The 14,336-nt window shown below is 40.3% G+C and overlaps 1 protein-coding gene across 3 annotated transcripts in view; it reads left to right on the top strand.

Moving 5' to 3' along the window:
* BZW2 (basic leucine zipper and W2 domains 2) overlaps window positions 1-13,643 on the top strand; it is a 36,323-nt gene extending 22,680 nt beyond the window's left edge. The window contains exons 8-12 of one of the 3 annotated variants that reach the window (XM_010144942.1): window positions 1-16; window positions 378-524; window positions 5,315-5,453; window positions 11,472-11,594; window positions 13,187-13,643. In XM_010144942.1, the coding sequence (XP_010143244.1) occupies window positions 1-16; window positions 378-524; window positions 5,315-5,453; window positions 11,472-11,594; window positions 13,187-13,215 (454 nt within the window). In that variant the 3' untranslated portion in view covers window positions 13,216-13,643. The remainder of the gene's footprint in view (window positions 17-377; window positions 525-5,314; window positions 5,454-11,471; window positions 11,595-13,186) is intronic. The other 2 variants (XM_010144944.1, XM_010144943.1) reach the window with 2 other exon arrangements.
* The last annotated feature ends 693 nt before the right edge of the window (window positions 13,644-14,336 follow it).

Here is a 14,336-nt window from a genome sequence, read left to right as displayed (position 1 = left end):
ATGCCCAATTAAAGAGGTAAAGAGTGTTTTTTTTACTACTTCTATTCATATAATAATAGTTGAAGACTTAAATCAACAGTAGGCACAGATATGAGCACCTCATAGATTTCCTCTGTTTTTCTTTAATTTATTCATCAGTTCATTCTGTGCTTAAGATTTAATGACTAAACATCCTCTGGAGGGGCAAAACTTGTGGTCAAGTAATAGTAATGTTGCTAAATAAAACATGCTAAATGCCTTCTTTTCATTATTCTAATTTTGTTTCTTATTACTCTTATACCATGGTGGTATTTGTAAATGACTGCAAGTATTTGGTAAGCCACCATTCTTTCTGGTTGACACGAAATCTTAAGACAGCAGTTTATTTCTTGCTCCAGGTAGTCCTTTATGTAAAAGAGGAAATGAAAAGAAATGAGCTGCCAGAGCCAGCAGTGATTGGTCTCCTGTGGACCTGTGTCATGAATGCTGTGGAATGGAACAAGAAAGAAGAGCTTGTTGCAGAGCAAGCCCTCAAACATCTAAAGGTGCGTGCATGGGTGAAGAGAAGGGCTGCTGTGAGTTAACATTCTACAGCTGACAAGTTTTTACCTCTTTAAATCCAGGAGACTGAGTTTTGAGAGATGACACTGAGCACAGCAAGCATTGTGTATAGTCCCTTCTCCTTTAGTCAAATGAATGCAAAATTGAGGTAGTTCAGATTATTGAATGCCCTGAGGCATACACTGCAGAGGACCAGGACAAACAGAGGTGGTCACAACATGAGCACCTCTGCGTTGTGCTTTCTCACTGCTCTGGATCCAGAGAGGTTCCTTGCCTTGGGGACAATCCTAAGCAAATGCTGAGACTTGGCTCTGCTCAGACCTGACTAGTAAGCGTGCAGGAGCTGCCTTTGCAATGTCTTTGCCAGAAGCAAAAAAGTTTTGGGAGCATGGTGAGTTGGCACCTGTGCTGGCTTTGCACAGAGCTGGTTAGAACCAGGCAGGACTGCTGAGCTCAGAATCTGCGAAATGGTTGTTGCCAGTGTTGACTGTAGGAGCTGGATACTCGGGGGCTAATTGTCCACTAATAAGCCAGGAGCTGGCAATGAGAGCACATGTACTGTTAGTGCGGTCACTCTCTGATCCAGGTACTGATCTTGTGGATGAGTGTGTTGGGTTTGTGTCTGGCAGGGTTTCAGTAGTGGGAGATGGGGGTGCTGTTTTGTTTGGCATGGTTTGGGTAGCAGGGGATGGGGCTGCTGGTGTAGTCCCTGTAAGAAGCTTCTCAGAAACTTCTTCCCCAGCTCCAGTTCGGCCCTGCCTCTGGCCAAGGCTGCAACAACCAGCACCTCTGTGAATAAACTTATTTAAGAGGGGAAACCGATTTGGCAACGGCCTCTTATTTTGGGAGCGCTGTTTTGTTCTGGAGGGAGTAGGACAGAGGAAGAGTCAACCATATGGTTGACTTATGGTTGATAACCATATGGTCACACAGGTTAGCGAGGAAGAGGTTGGGGAGATACTCTGGAGCAGCCATTTCCCTTCAGCCCTTGGCAAGATGGCAGGCTGAGTCCTTGCAGTCCTCAGATATCAGCGGTGGAGAAAAGGTTGGTTTGCAGCCCAAGGAGGAGCCCACGCTGGAGCAGGCATTTGATACTGAAAAAGGCTGTGACTCTCTCGAGGCTGTCTTTTGCCCATGACCAGAATTGGTGAGTGAGCCCTACCTGGCCTTTGTCTCGACCCATAAGTCATATGTATTTTCTCCTACCGAAGAGCTAAAGCAGATGCTTGGTTGTCATCTGAGTCTAAACCAGCACAGTGAGTCAACTGAATGCATAGAAAGACATGCTGTAGTTTGGTAAGTGATGACAGATCGCGCTATCACAGTTGAATGTTAGTACAAAAACTCTTATGACCTTGGAGTGGAAAAAACCCCCCAAACCTAAAAACAATGCAGAGGCAATTGGGGTCATTGCTATGGTTGATATTCGTCATCTAAGTCTAAAGGAATTGTGCAGTGCAAGACACTTGAACTGAGAACAGCGGCTGAGAAGATTTTAGGCAGAATTAGTCCTTTTAAGCTGGTAAACAATGAGCAACAGAATACTCCCTCATAGCCAGGGCTGCAAAGATTTGCCCAAGGACAGAAGCAATCTGGGCTTTCTTCTTTATGGTAAAATGGATCTTGAGCTTGATCTGAATTCCTTTCTTCTTCGTATTGAATGCTTTCCATACTTGGAGTTCCTACATTGGTTTAGCTCCTACTGCTGCTCTTCTTTCATCTGAATTTGGTTTCCCAAATAGTCATCCTAGAACTGTGTATTTTCTTGGGATCTTTTGTAGTCTTTGGTAAAATCAAATGCCTTGAAGTTTTCTCAAGTGACCAAAATAGCAGTAGAAAGATGAGATAGTTTCCAGGAGGAAGAGAGACATAGTTTTTCTTGTTTGCTTGATGTAAAAATTGATCATATGTCTTTGAGTTGTAACAGAGTGACCATTGAGATTTATTGTCTAGTGCTGCAGCTCAAATTAACAAACACATATTTATGGATATTTGAACATTGGGAGAAGAGAAACATAGCTCGCTTTGTACAAATATTGTTGACTGGATGCTTAGTTCTATGCATTTCACTGACCCAAGCCATCAGCTGGATATGTAATACCACTAAATTAAGTAAGGCATCTTGCCTATGTAAGCTACATCCACCGTCTAAAAACAGAGGGCTAATTTGGATGGGATATTTGCTATTGGTATGTACAGGTAAGATTAACTGAAACAGTAGAAACAGAAATTTACACTTTGCTAGCTGATTCTTTACATTTCAGTGTTGAACAGTGTTTTGTTTCACATCCTTCCTCTATGGATAGACAGAGACAGATCTCAGATTCCTGTCTTTGGGCTCTCAGCTGACCCGATGTGTGAGTCAACTCAAATCTGATTAACAATGTTAGCGTGACATAACACCTAGTTCCTGTGCCCTCCTGTGAGTCGACATGTCCTGGGAGTTGTTTCACCCAGGTGGCACGAGTCAGGATGTGTATAAATACATATTGGACATGGAGTGTGCCAGGTGGTGGGATTTATTCTTCCATGGTTGTACCTGACTTAGCTTTCACAAAGCACAGTTCCCAAAGCTTTGGTGTCTGAGTACCAATCTCTTTAATTTCTTAGATTTCTTCCAGTAAGCTGTATCAAGGCACAGAAATTGACCTAGTTTACAGTTCTTCACAAGCCCTACTGGATGGGTGGCTTTCTACTGGAGCTGGTGGGCAGTGTACTTGGGCAGTGCAGTAAATGTCATGCGTGCCATCTGTATAGCAAGACTTTTCAGGAGCTGAACTCCGAAGAAGATGGGACAAGCTGTTGAATCACGAATCTTACAGGATAAGCTTCTCATTGTCCCAGTAAACTCACTATGACAATGGGTCTTAGCCTCTAGGCCACTGCCAGTGCGGAGGAGAGATGTTCCCCATGGGTGGGAAGAACGGTCCAGGCAATTCGCACTGCAGGCAAGGCTGTGGTGTGAGCTTCAGCACTGCAGCTGCTGACCTACTGCTACCTGACCTGAGGCAAATAGGAGATAATGCCACTTAGGTTAGCCTGCAATGAGAGCTAATTTTATGGTTCCTTAGTCAGTTAGACAATTGTGAAACTTAGAATTGTAAGTCTGTACCAGTTGAGGAGTGAGACAGGAAAGCAAAGGGAGTCAGTCAGATGTTCAAAATGAAGGTATCTTCCTTCTGAATAGAAAAGATAGGATTTTTTTCATACTTCTAGATAGCAGCACGTCACAAACCTGTGGATGGGTGTGGGTGCTGCTGAGGCTATTAAATAAAATGCAATGTATATTGCCCTGCCTCCCTGCAATTTCCCTAGATACTAGCTGGATGCATCAAGGGCCAAAAGGAGAAGAGGGAGTCTTGCTACCCAAAGCCTGCATGAGTTTTGCAGTGCTTTTATCAAAAGAGTAAATGTTGTTTCTCAAGATGTGGCTATACCTGCCAGACAACCTCTGGTGTTAGCTACATCTAGTAATTTTTCATAAGGAAGACTTTGTAAGAGAGTTTCTTCCAAAAGTAATAGTACTGTCTGTCTGTCTACTTGCTCTTGTTACAGTTGCTGTGTGATTTCTTGCTCTCTCTTTCTTTAATAGCTGATAAATACTGATTTTCATGTGTGTTAATTTTTTCCATGGTTCATATTGAATAAAACCTTCAGGATTTAGTCTCTTTTAGAGAACTCCTGAAATGTATGTACTTTTGAATGTGTCCATCAGTGCTGCTGGTGATGGGTGGTTTGTTGCCTGACCCTGTCCATTGGTAACCCTGGTTGTCCAGGCCAGAACTCTGCAACATCAGGCCATTGCAAATCCAGCTGAAAAATGCCAAACTGAGAGAGTCGCTGAAAATGAAGAAGGGCTGAGCTGATCAGTGCAAGAACAATTTAAATAGTAACCTTAATGTGTATTTGGCCAGAGGCTCTGAAGATCTAGGGTAATTTGTCTACCCTTGAGCTCGAAAAATGCTCTTAATTTTACCTTAAAGATTGCAGACTTAGCTGCACTCGTCACAAGCTAAGAGGAAAGGAAATTGGAGAGATATGGATATAAACACTGTATTTTTTAAGGAAAGAGCAAACAGGATATGGTCCTTTCATCTCATTTTTAATTTTAAGATCTAAAATAAGAGAAAAAAATTACATAATAGCAAGAGATAAAATCATTATATTACCAAACTCTGCGAAGAGAATGCAATGTACTGCCACTGTCAGAATAACATCAGCAGTTAACTGTGCTTTGAAAACGTTGCTGTTCAATAGAGCAAAGGTTGTCATGATACTCTGATGGTGATCGTGAGGAAAAAAAAAATTACACTTGATCACAGTTAACCTGGAGTAATTTAAATTAATTAAATTTCCTGGGAGTTCTGAAACCTCTGTGAAACTACAGATTTGTATTTTCATGCACTTCATCCTTGGATGAAGTCTTACCTTACGAACATCAATAAAGCATCACTCCCACATCAGCAGCATGCTACCCTGTGAAATGTACAAACAACTGCGCTCCAAGATGCGGACTTTATAAATTGATTTTACTACAGTCAGTATCTATAAGTGGTACTGAATTTTAGCTCACTCCATGCAGCACATCTTAGAACAGCTCATGGATATTCATGTATATGTATTGATTATGTTTAAGTAAATGCAACTGGCAAGTAAATCTAAGCTTTCAGTGAAACATTTTCAGGGATTAAATTTGTGAACCATACATTACAAATATTTGTTTATTTACAGTATACTGACGTGCATTTTGTTTTTTACCATCTATTTATTTCAGCAATATGCCCCCCTGCTTGCTGTGTTCAGCACTCAAGGCCAATCAGAGCTGATTCTTCTCCAAAAGGTGCAGGAGTACTGCTATGACAACATCCACTTCATGAAAGCCTTTCAGAAGATAGTGGTACTCTTCTATAAAGGTAAAAGTCTATATCCCCTGTTGTGTACTGAGCTTGGATTCCGTATGCCAACCACTCACCTACGGTGTAAAGTAAACAGACATTTTCCAGGTATTGTATATGAGAAGGTTGTGTTGCAGTTGAACTCTGAAATAGCTTATGCTTTGATAGTTCAGAGGAGAATGTGGTAGCAGAAAAAGCTGAAACAAGCCCTTTTCTCTCTTGCATTTTAGCCCCTAGTCAAGAAGCATGAACAGGATCCAAGCACTGTCAACAGTCTGTCCAAGTGCAGTTTAGTCTCTGTATAAAAAAACAGATCTAAAACACATTTCTATAAATTCCTGGCAGATTGATAAAGTAGATTAGAGCTGATTTAAGAAACCTTGGAAGTGAAAACCCTCTTGGAAGGAAGGTGTTTCAGGGTTAGGTTTTTTTGTTCCTCCTTCCCTGCCAGAAGGACCTTCCCTTACTCTTCTTCCTCTTTTCCTTTCCCTGCCAATTTCTTGTAGGTGCCATAGTTAGAGAGATTTAATTTTTATTGTGAAGCTGACTTCTTCACGAGTTTATTCTGATCAAGTTGTCATAGAGACTAATGGTCTTACACTGCATGTTATGGGTGGGTGCCAAACAGTTTGTTCTGATATTCTTGCTATTAATAGTTGAAAGAAAAAGATGAGCAGAGGTGGAAACCCAGTATTGATCTTTGTTCACCCTGTTGAGCTCACGTACATGTTCAAGACAAACAAGTTCAGACTGTTAAAACAAGTTCATGATTTCAGAAGGCAGAAGTGGATCATACGGCTTTATTTCCATCCTTGTGTCAATATAGCGTGGCCTCAACGATCAAATGAAAAAGCAGTACATCTTGTTCCACTGCCCTCAAGTTCTACGATCTGTAAACACTATTAATGACTGAGGACAAACTTGAAACTCCAACCTACAGCGAGCACTTCATTCAGTTTTCATTGGAAAAGAAAATTCACTTTGGACATGCTGAATGAGCACCATAACTGCTGTGCACTCAGACCACAAGTGATGATTAAACCAGAAACAGTCTTGTGTAGGATTCCTTTCAAAATTTTTGTACATTCATTGCTGCATTAGCCTGCAAGAGCAGCCCTGACATTTCAAAGTATTTAAAAAAAAAAAAAGAAAGAAAATAAATTACTAAACTGCACATTAAACTTAACATGCTCCAAGAACCCAGTTCCCATCTCTCTGCTCACCCGACATGTTCTCATTCTGACTCGAGACTACTTGGGCAGTCTTGTTAGGAAGAGTAGTGCTGAGGCAAAAGTCTTCTCACAGGTGCCACAACGTTGTTTAGGATTTTCATGGTGTCTAAAGCATGTTTGGAGCTACCATATGGTGTGTTGGTGGAAGCCATGAGTTCAGCGTGTCCACCATATGCAATAGTCTCTACGCACATATTCCTGCCTGGAATGTCTTGGGAAGGCATGCCAAGGGACCTGCCTCTGCCACCTGATGCAGTTATGCGCAGCACAGCTGCCAGCCTTTCCTGGCCCCCTTTAGGTTGAAGCTGAATCTGCCCTGTTGGCAGACTCACTGCTGCCTACTAGCAACTGCTCACCTGATTTTTCAGTTACGAGCCAGAGGGCTCTCCAGAGTGCTGGACGCAGTAAGGAAGTGATCACCTCCATCTATTTAAGGCAGCTTTGGAATTAAATGGCATCCATTAGGCGAGGACAAACTGCTGCAGGGAAGATTCTGTGAGCTCCAGTCCTTCAGTGCCTGTTTCTCCCACATGATGTTATGGAGCTTTAACAGCTCCTGGGTTTCGCTTGTCCAGAGCCATACTGCCTACCTCTGCTGCATTTCAGTGCTGATAGATCTCACTCTCGCCTTCCTTCCAATTCATACCTATCTACTAGAAACAAGCCATCAAGTGGTTTTGGAGACATACACTTTTTTTGTAAATAAGTTGCTGATGACAGCATATCTTCTGTTTCTGAACAGCTCCTAAAGTTATTACTGGCTATGTCTGAGGGAACAGCAGACTCCTGTGTTCCCCTTTCTTTTATGCTTCAAGTGTAACCTGCACAGGATCTGGAGAGGTTTCAGGGTACCTAATGAACTTTCACTAGTGACAAATAAAGGCACCTGAAGTATTTGTGGATGGGCAGACAGAAGTGCAGCTATCCACTAGCATGAATGCAGATAATTTATTGCATATTACTTATTATGAGGCAGTGTGTCCTTGCCATGAAGATAGTCATCAGTGATGATAGGCACCAAATGCCAATCATGCTTTGATAAATTTGGTTGTATGTCTACTTTCATTAGCATGTCCAACATCTTGCATTTAAATCCTTCTCATATTTCCATCATAAAATAGCCCTTATATTACTTTCCTGGGAATTACCTAAACATATTAACAGGAATGGTGGGTCTTATTAGCACCTAGGTGTTTTTGAAAGCCGGTGGTGGTGGTGTTTTTATTTATTCTGTCTCTAAACAAGGAGAAATATCTACTTTTCCCCCACTGAAAGCCCAAGCCCTGTTTCCTCTTATGTGGTAGCATCTTCTTAACAGCTTGTAGCCACAGCAATTCTGTAGTCAGTTAAAGGTTGTTGACATTGTTATTACTTTATCTTTGTGTTCCTGGTACAGTATAGAGAAAAATAAACTGTCCAGTTCTGTGCTGATCCCTGGCTATAATGTTGCTTCTCTGATTCTCTTAAAGCCCCTGTAAGTCTGCCAGCTGCATTTTGACCCAATAATCTAAAAGCCAGTTACAGAATTAAATTACTGAATTCTCCTGAGTGATACCTAGTAAGTTTGCCAACCTCCTTGCTAGTTATGCTTGCACCATAAGATGTGTGTGTTTTTAGTCTATTCCATGTTGCAGTGTGTCCCTTAACTGTGAGTAAAATAAGCATTGTTATTACTGGATTGCATACTATATAGCATATTCACTTGCAGAATCACCTTTCTTTTAGTTTGTGTCTAACCTGGAAATTTTGAATATGAAATCTTGATGCTATTGAAATCAGTAACCATTCCTTTCATGAGGAATCAAAATTTCACCCACTGAACGACAAACAACCTTAGAAGGCACAAAGCTCCTGCGTGCTTTTGCATTAGAATCCAAGACAACATTTACAAAATACTGGGGGGGAAAAAAACACAGGTACATGTGAAATAGTACAATACTTTGTGGCAGCATAATTAGGCCTTAGAGATACTCTTCTGCATTATGGAGATGTAAGCAAACGACGCAGACTGTCTTTCTCAAATGCTGCAGGAACCCTGTGCTTAAAAGAACTCAATCTTCAAATTCCTCTCAATACACGGGTTTTGGTTTTTGATGGAATACAATTATCTTTAAAAATCTTCACTATTCAAGTACTTTCTCTTGGTACTGAATACAAAATTTTCCCAGAAAATAAACAACTATCTTAACTGTACTGTGGGTGACATTCCTTGCATTGAAACAGCCCTTGCCTTAAGGCTCTGCCCTGCCAGCTGAGTTAGCTGCAACAGAGTTGAATTTTGCAGATTGATTGACTCTGGTGGCAGCTGACAGTGTGTGCTTTTCCCTTTACCACCAATGGCTATGCAGCTTGAGATGAAAGCAGAAATCATTCAAACTGGCTGATTTAGTACAAAGGTGACTTGAACTTCAAGTAACTTTCCAGTTAACCCTGCAGTAAACACACTGGGCTTTTCAGAATCTCTGCTTCATGGGTGATTTGAGGGGCAGTTGGTTGCAGTTGGAAAACCATCTCTCTCAGGCTGACATCACCTGGGACTGCAGTGAAAATTACGTGCACACGCCCACAAGCTAGTGTTCAGCTTCAGCCATTAAAATATATCTATAATCAACTTTAATGAGGAATAACTATATATATACAAAATGAATCATTCCCTTCCTCCTCACGCCACCCTTCTGTCCCTCCCTTCCCCCCCCAACCCCCCTCCAGTGTTCCCATTGCTTCAAAGCAACCTAGAGGTATGATTAACTACACCCTATCCTGCATGATTGTGTAATTGAGCATCTCTGTGCTGACAGGAGAATATCATCTGTTATGAGCACTGGAGGCATGAATGTATTACAAATAATATTGCTCAGAAATTAAATGAGAGTTGCAGCTATCCTTTTTGTAGTTGAGTGCATTTTGTTCTTCTGTTAGTGTGGGAGGCTTATTGCTATGGAGTTATATACAAGCAAATTTTTCATCCACCTGACTTGAGAGTGTTTTAATCTTTGAGGCACGCAGTGAGGTTGTATGCTGCTATTATCAAGTTTGAGGTTTTGGGGAGGGAGTGCTAAGTTCCGCCTTCCTCTTTGGCGACATACCCACTGAACTCAGAGTCTGCAAATCAAAAAAATAAACTTAAACTCTCAGACTGAGTTATGTGCCTACCTAGAGGAGCTTCCTTGTATAATATCATAATGTGGACTGTAATACAGCAACAGGCTTCTGCAGCTTCTATACAGCAACTTTGTGCTGCTGCTAAGGACTGCTGGCAAGTATTTAGTGCAGTGTGCTTGAAACCTCTTACTTAGCTTCAGTGTTTCTTTTGTATTGAAAGAAAAAGTTCATTGTGGTAGGTTGTGACTTCAGGAAGATCTGGCTTTATGCGCCGTTCACTAAGCACAACTTTATATGTACTGAAAAAAGCCCATAGCCAGCGCAGTCTTTTCCCTGTGTTCTCAGCTTACTGGCAGTTGCAGCAAACTGCAGAAGAGGTTTTATCTTGGAAAAGTGTCTCTGAGAGAAAAGGTAGCTTTCATTCACATGCACTCATTAAATTCCAAATTTTCAGAGAGACTTTCATATTCGGTTACTGTTAGATGTCTTGGGATAGTTTTGATTAAGTTCAAATGTAACCGTGGTTGCTTCCATCTGTTTATTATTCAAAAGCATATGTGAAACATGTCTGCTCTGTCTCATTTGATCAGATGCTTTGGGGTTTTGGTGTCATATATTTACATTTGCCTTCTTCCTCTGCCATAACCTTTAGGCTGAAGCAGAAGGTAATGTCAAGGTTGATGCGTCAGCACATAAATGCCAAATGGGTGGGACAGCACAGGGAGGTCAAGGAAGCCATGAAAAACTCAACATAAATGTGTTTATTTTGCAGAGCAGGGGAGGATAGTTTGTTCACAGACAAAAAGAATGGAAATTTTAATGGGATGTATAAAGCTGTCTTTACAATTTTTGTAGAACAAATACAGTATGATCTTCTTTTGTTCTTGCCTGTTGCATTGCATAACTGCCAAAATGCCATTGTGGATCCCAGATTTTGCCTCTGCAGCCATCAATTACTTGGATATTTGACTTGGCTGGATCACAGGAGCTTTGTTCCTGGGGCTAGAGGTCTGTTATTAGAACCTAAATTTTTATCTGTTGGAAACAAAAAGTATCCTTGCTGTTTATTAGGATTTCTTTATTCTGGATCTCACTCAGCCTCACATTCCCTCACTGACTGCTATTTTTTTCTTGATGCTGACATAAAAATGTCAGTTGTGCTGTCCATTTGAGCCGGTCCCGTAAAATTGGTGGTCTGGATAGTGACCTTAAAATACTAGTTAAAAAACAATATAAAACCTTTAGGGGAAGGTGATTGCAAAAAATCCCTACTGGCTGTCTTTTAACTGTTCAATCAGGAAGTGTCTGTCACTTGAAATTTCTAGAACCATGTACAGTTCTGTGATCCAATAGCAGGAAAAAAACATGTAGTTCTTATTGTGGTAAATTCGAAGATGTGCAGATTTCTTTTTTTTTTTTTTGTTAATACCCAACCATCTTACGCAGTGTATTTAAAGCAGATGAATAGGAAACTCTCCTTTACAGAAGCACAGTATTTGTTACTTTATGCCTAATACATTACACATTTTATTGCATCGGGAATGCCTTATATGCATCAGATGGTCTTTAGTTGTAGCCTAATACAGCTCATACAAAGCTTGTTCCACTGCAATATTATCTTATGATGTCTTTAAAAAAAAAATCTTTTCTCATGTTTAATGTCTTCTAACATCTAAAAAAATTACACTGATCTGTATTTCAGCTGATGTTCTGAGTGAAGAAGCTATCCTCAAGTGGTATAAAGAAGCGCATGTTGCTAAAGGCAAAAGTGTTTTTCTCGACCAGATGAAGAAATTTGTGGAGTGGCTGCAAAACGCTGAAGAAGGTACAGGTTCATTTAAAGAACTAAGGCAAATTGCAAATCTCTTGCAAATCAAATTATTTTTTCAGATTTTAGTTGCACCAGGCATATGAAGTATACAGACTTAGGATAGAAAACAGCAGGCATGACTGCTCCAATCATGGCCAAGCCTAACTTGCTTGCTGCTTTTTAATCTTTGTGGTGTCCTTATGAGGTCATTAAGTCATCAGGTGCTACTTGTCTGTAGATAAATTCTTTAAGCTTATGCAGGGAAGAATGCTGCACCAATGACAGCATGAAGTACCTTGGTGTTGGCACGCACAACCAAAAATCCTTTTCCGTGTCCGTGCCTTTACTGCTATCGTCACCTGTTCTGGCAACATGACCATAGCATCAGCCTGCCAGTGCCACTGCAGTTGAAATTGCATTTAGCTGAATGATCGGGCTAAGATATGTGGTCTGTATTTACTGCTTTAAAACAGTTACTGAGGAGGGGAATTATTTTTTTAGTCCCAAACTTTGTTTTTCTCGTGTTCTGTACTGAATAAATAGCTATCTTTTTTGCATGGAAAAGGTATTCTACCTCAAATGGGAAGAGCAATCCACGTGTACTAGATAGGGATATAATTATTAGTGTTCATTTGCATCCATTTAATGTAATTGGTTTTAGAAACTTTGAGGGAATACGTAATAATGCCAAGGAGTGGATAAGAGTGCAGCAATTCACATTGCAGGCAGCAGTATAAAAATGGTATCTCCTTGCAGACTTGAGACTTTGGACTAGCAATTTTCATCTCTTTAAGGATTTTCTTCTCTTCAGTCTTCTGCTTGTATGCCTTTCTGTTGCTCTTTATCCTTTCCTGTATGTCCCCTTCACCAGATATCCTTAATTACAAAGTCCAGTATAAATGGAGACAAAATGTTACTGTAAGAACATGTAGACCACGTTTGCTCTGAGAAATTTGATCTAATGTGTAATATTTGTTGGCAGCAAGACCTTTACTGTCGAGTGAACGCAGACAAATACAGTACGATGCAAAGTAGCTTTAGGTGATAAGAACACTGTGTATGTTCCTACTTCTAAATTACTTTTCTTACTTCTACTTCTACTTGAAATTGCTTTTATCTTATGCTATCCATGCCTGCTGTATGGTACCAATACATACGCCTTTCTAGATAGGCTGGATGATGATGATGATGGGTATTTTCAGAGCAAATAGTCTAAAGAGTACTTCATGGATGACAGCAGTAGAACCTACTCAGAAAGGTTAGAAGACTGAGCAAATAATGCTGATCCTTTACTAAACTCAGCTCAGGTACGCATGCATGGCTCTGCAGATGAGGAACAGAATAATTCATTATGATCTGGTTTAAATTCTAGTGACAGATCTGTGAATGAAGAGCTCCACTGTGGAGGACAGCAGAGTAGATCTTTGTCTTACAGAGCTGTACATGTCTTTCTGGCTTACTCTGTTTAATCTATGAACGTTTCCTGAAGTACTAGATGTGATGAAAATCTTCATTTTAATTTTGAAAGGGTGTCTTGTTATTTTTATAGACTTGCATCACTGTACTTTTGCAACCTATATGAAGTGTTCTACTTCCTTCTCTTCTAGAGTCGGAGTCTGAAGGAGAGGAGAATTGAGATGGTTCAACAAAGCAGAGTCTCAATCTAGATTAATGCCAAATGTGCTTGGGAATGCCGTACTGTTCAAGCAAAGAGGCTTTACTTCAATGTCATACAGAAAACTATAGGCTAGGCTTTCCTTTTGTTTAGAAGAGTAAAGGTTTTTAACGGAGCCCTGAGGCATTAGATGCTTTACTTGGGACTCTACCTCTGGCTCATTGTACACTAACTTAGACAAAGACATCCAGCAAGGAGCCATATAGAAAAAGTGAAATGAAATACTTATGGACTCCTTTTTATTAACGGTCTTTTTCAGGTACTATGGTATATGAACACTCCAATTTCTGTTTATAGAACTGTTTGGTCTGTGTTTGTAGCTCAATATTGGCTTGTGTATGTGATTGGACACCACCACATTTTTTTGAATAAATGGCTTTTATATCTTAGTTTCATGGTGTTATTGTGTACGTTTTCTAAATTTGGTTTGCCAGACTTTTTATGATTCTTCAAGTGAAAATTACACAAGAATGTCAAAAGAGACTTTTCATACTTGTAATCACTGAATCATCATCAGTAGTTAATTTGGATCTCACTGTCTAACCTTTATTCCCATATATCTGTATAACTTCAGACAGATTAACCAGATTCTATAGCAAATGTTAATTCATTCAATTTATTAATTCAAAGAAAATGTACAGGAACAGGTCTGTGCAGTCCCCATTTTGAATGTAGAAAATTGATGCAAATTAGAATAATATGCTGCTCTCAGTTCAGGCTACACTCAGTTATTGGCGATGGCTAAACTTTGCAAGAAAAAAATCTCATTTTGGAAGCATAAGCTTCGAAACATGCATGACTAGAAGTCTTTACATGTGAAATAAGAAATTTATTTGCATCAGTGTGATGTTACAATTAGGTATTTGACTGAAATACATAAATGAATATATAAACTTCTCAAGACCCAGCCTGTTTTCTTTAATATTCCCCTTATGCCTTGAGGTGATGCCATTTACAATTCCAGTGCCTGGGATCTGGTTTTATTTCTTACAAGTCCAGTTACTTTGCAAGTATTCTTCTGCCCCCCTCCCCAGTTTGCTGCCCATGCCTCTGACCATGCTGGTGGCCCAGAAGGATGAGGG

Source organism: Buceros rhinoceros, unplaced genomic scaffold (genome assembly GCF_000710305.1).
Source record: "Buceros rhinoceros silvestris isolate BGI_N320 unplaced genomic scaffold, ASM71030v1 scaffold9971, whole genome shotgun sequence".
NCBI classification, from domain to species: domain Eukaryota; kingdom Metazoa; phylum Chordata; class Aves; order Bucerotiformes; family Bucerotidae; genus Buceros; species Buceros rhinoceros.
The sequence above is the reverse complement of the archived record's forward strand: the minus strand, read 5'-3'. Positions and strand labels throughout refer to the sequence as shown.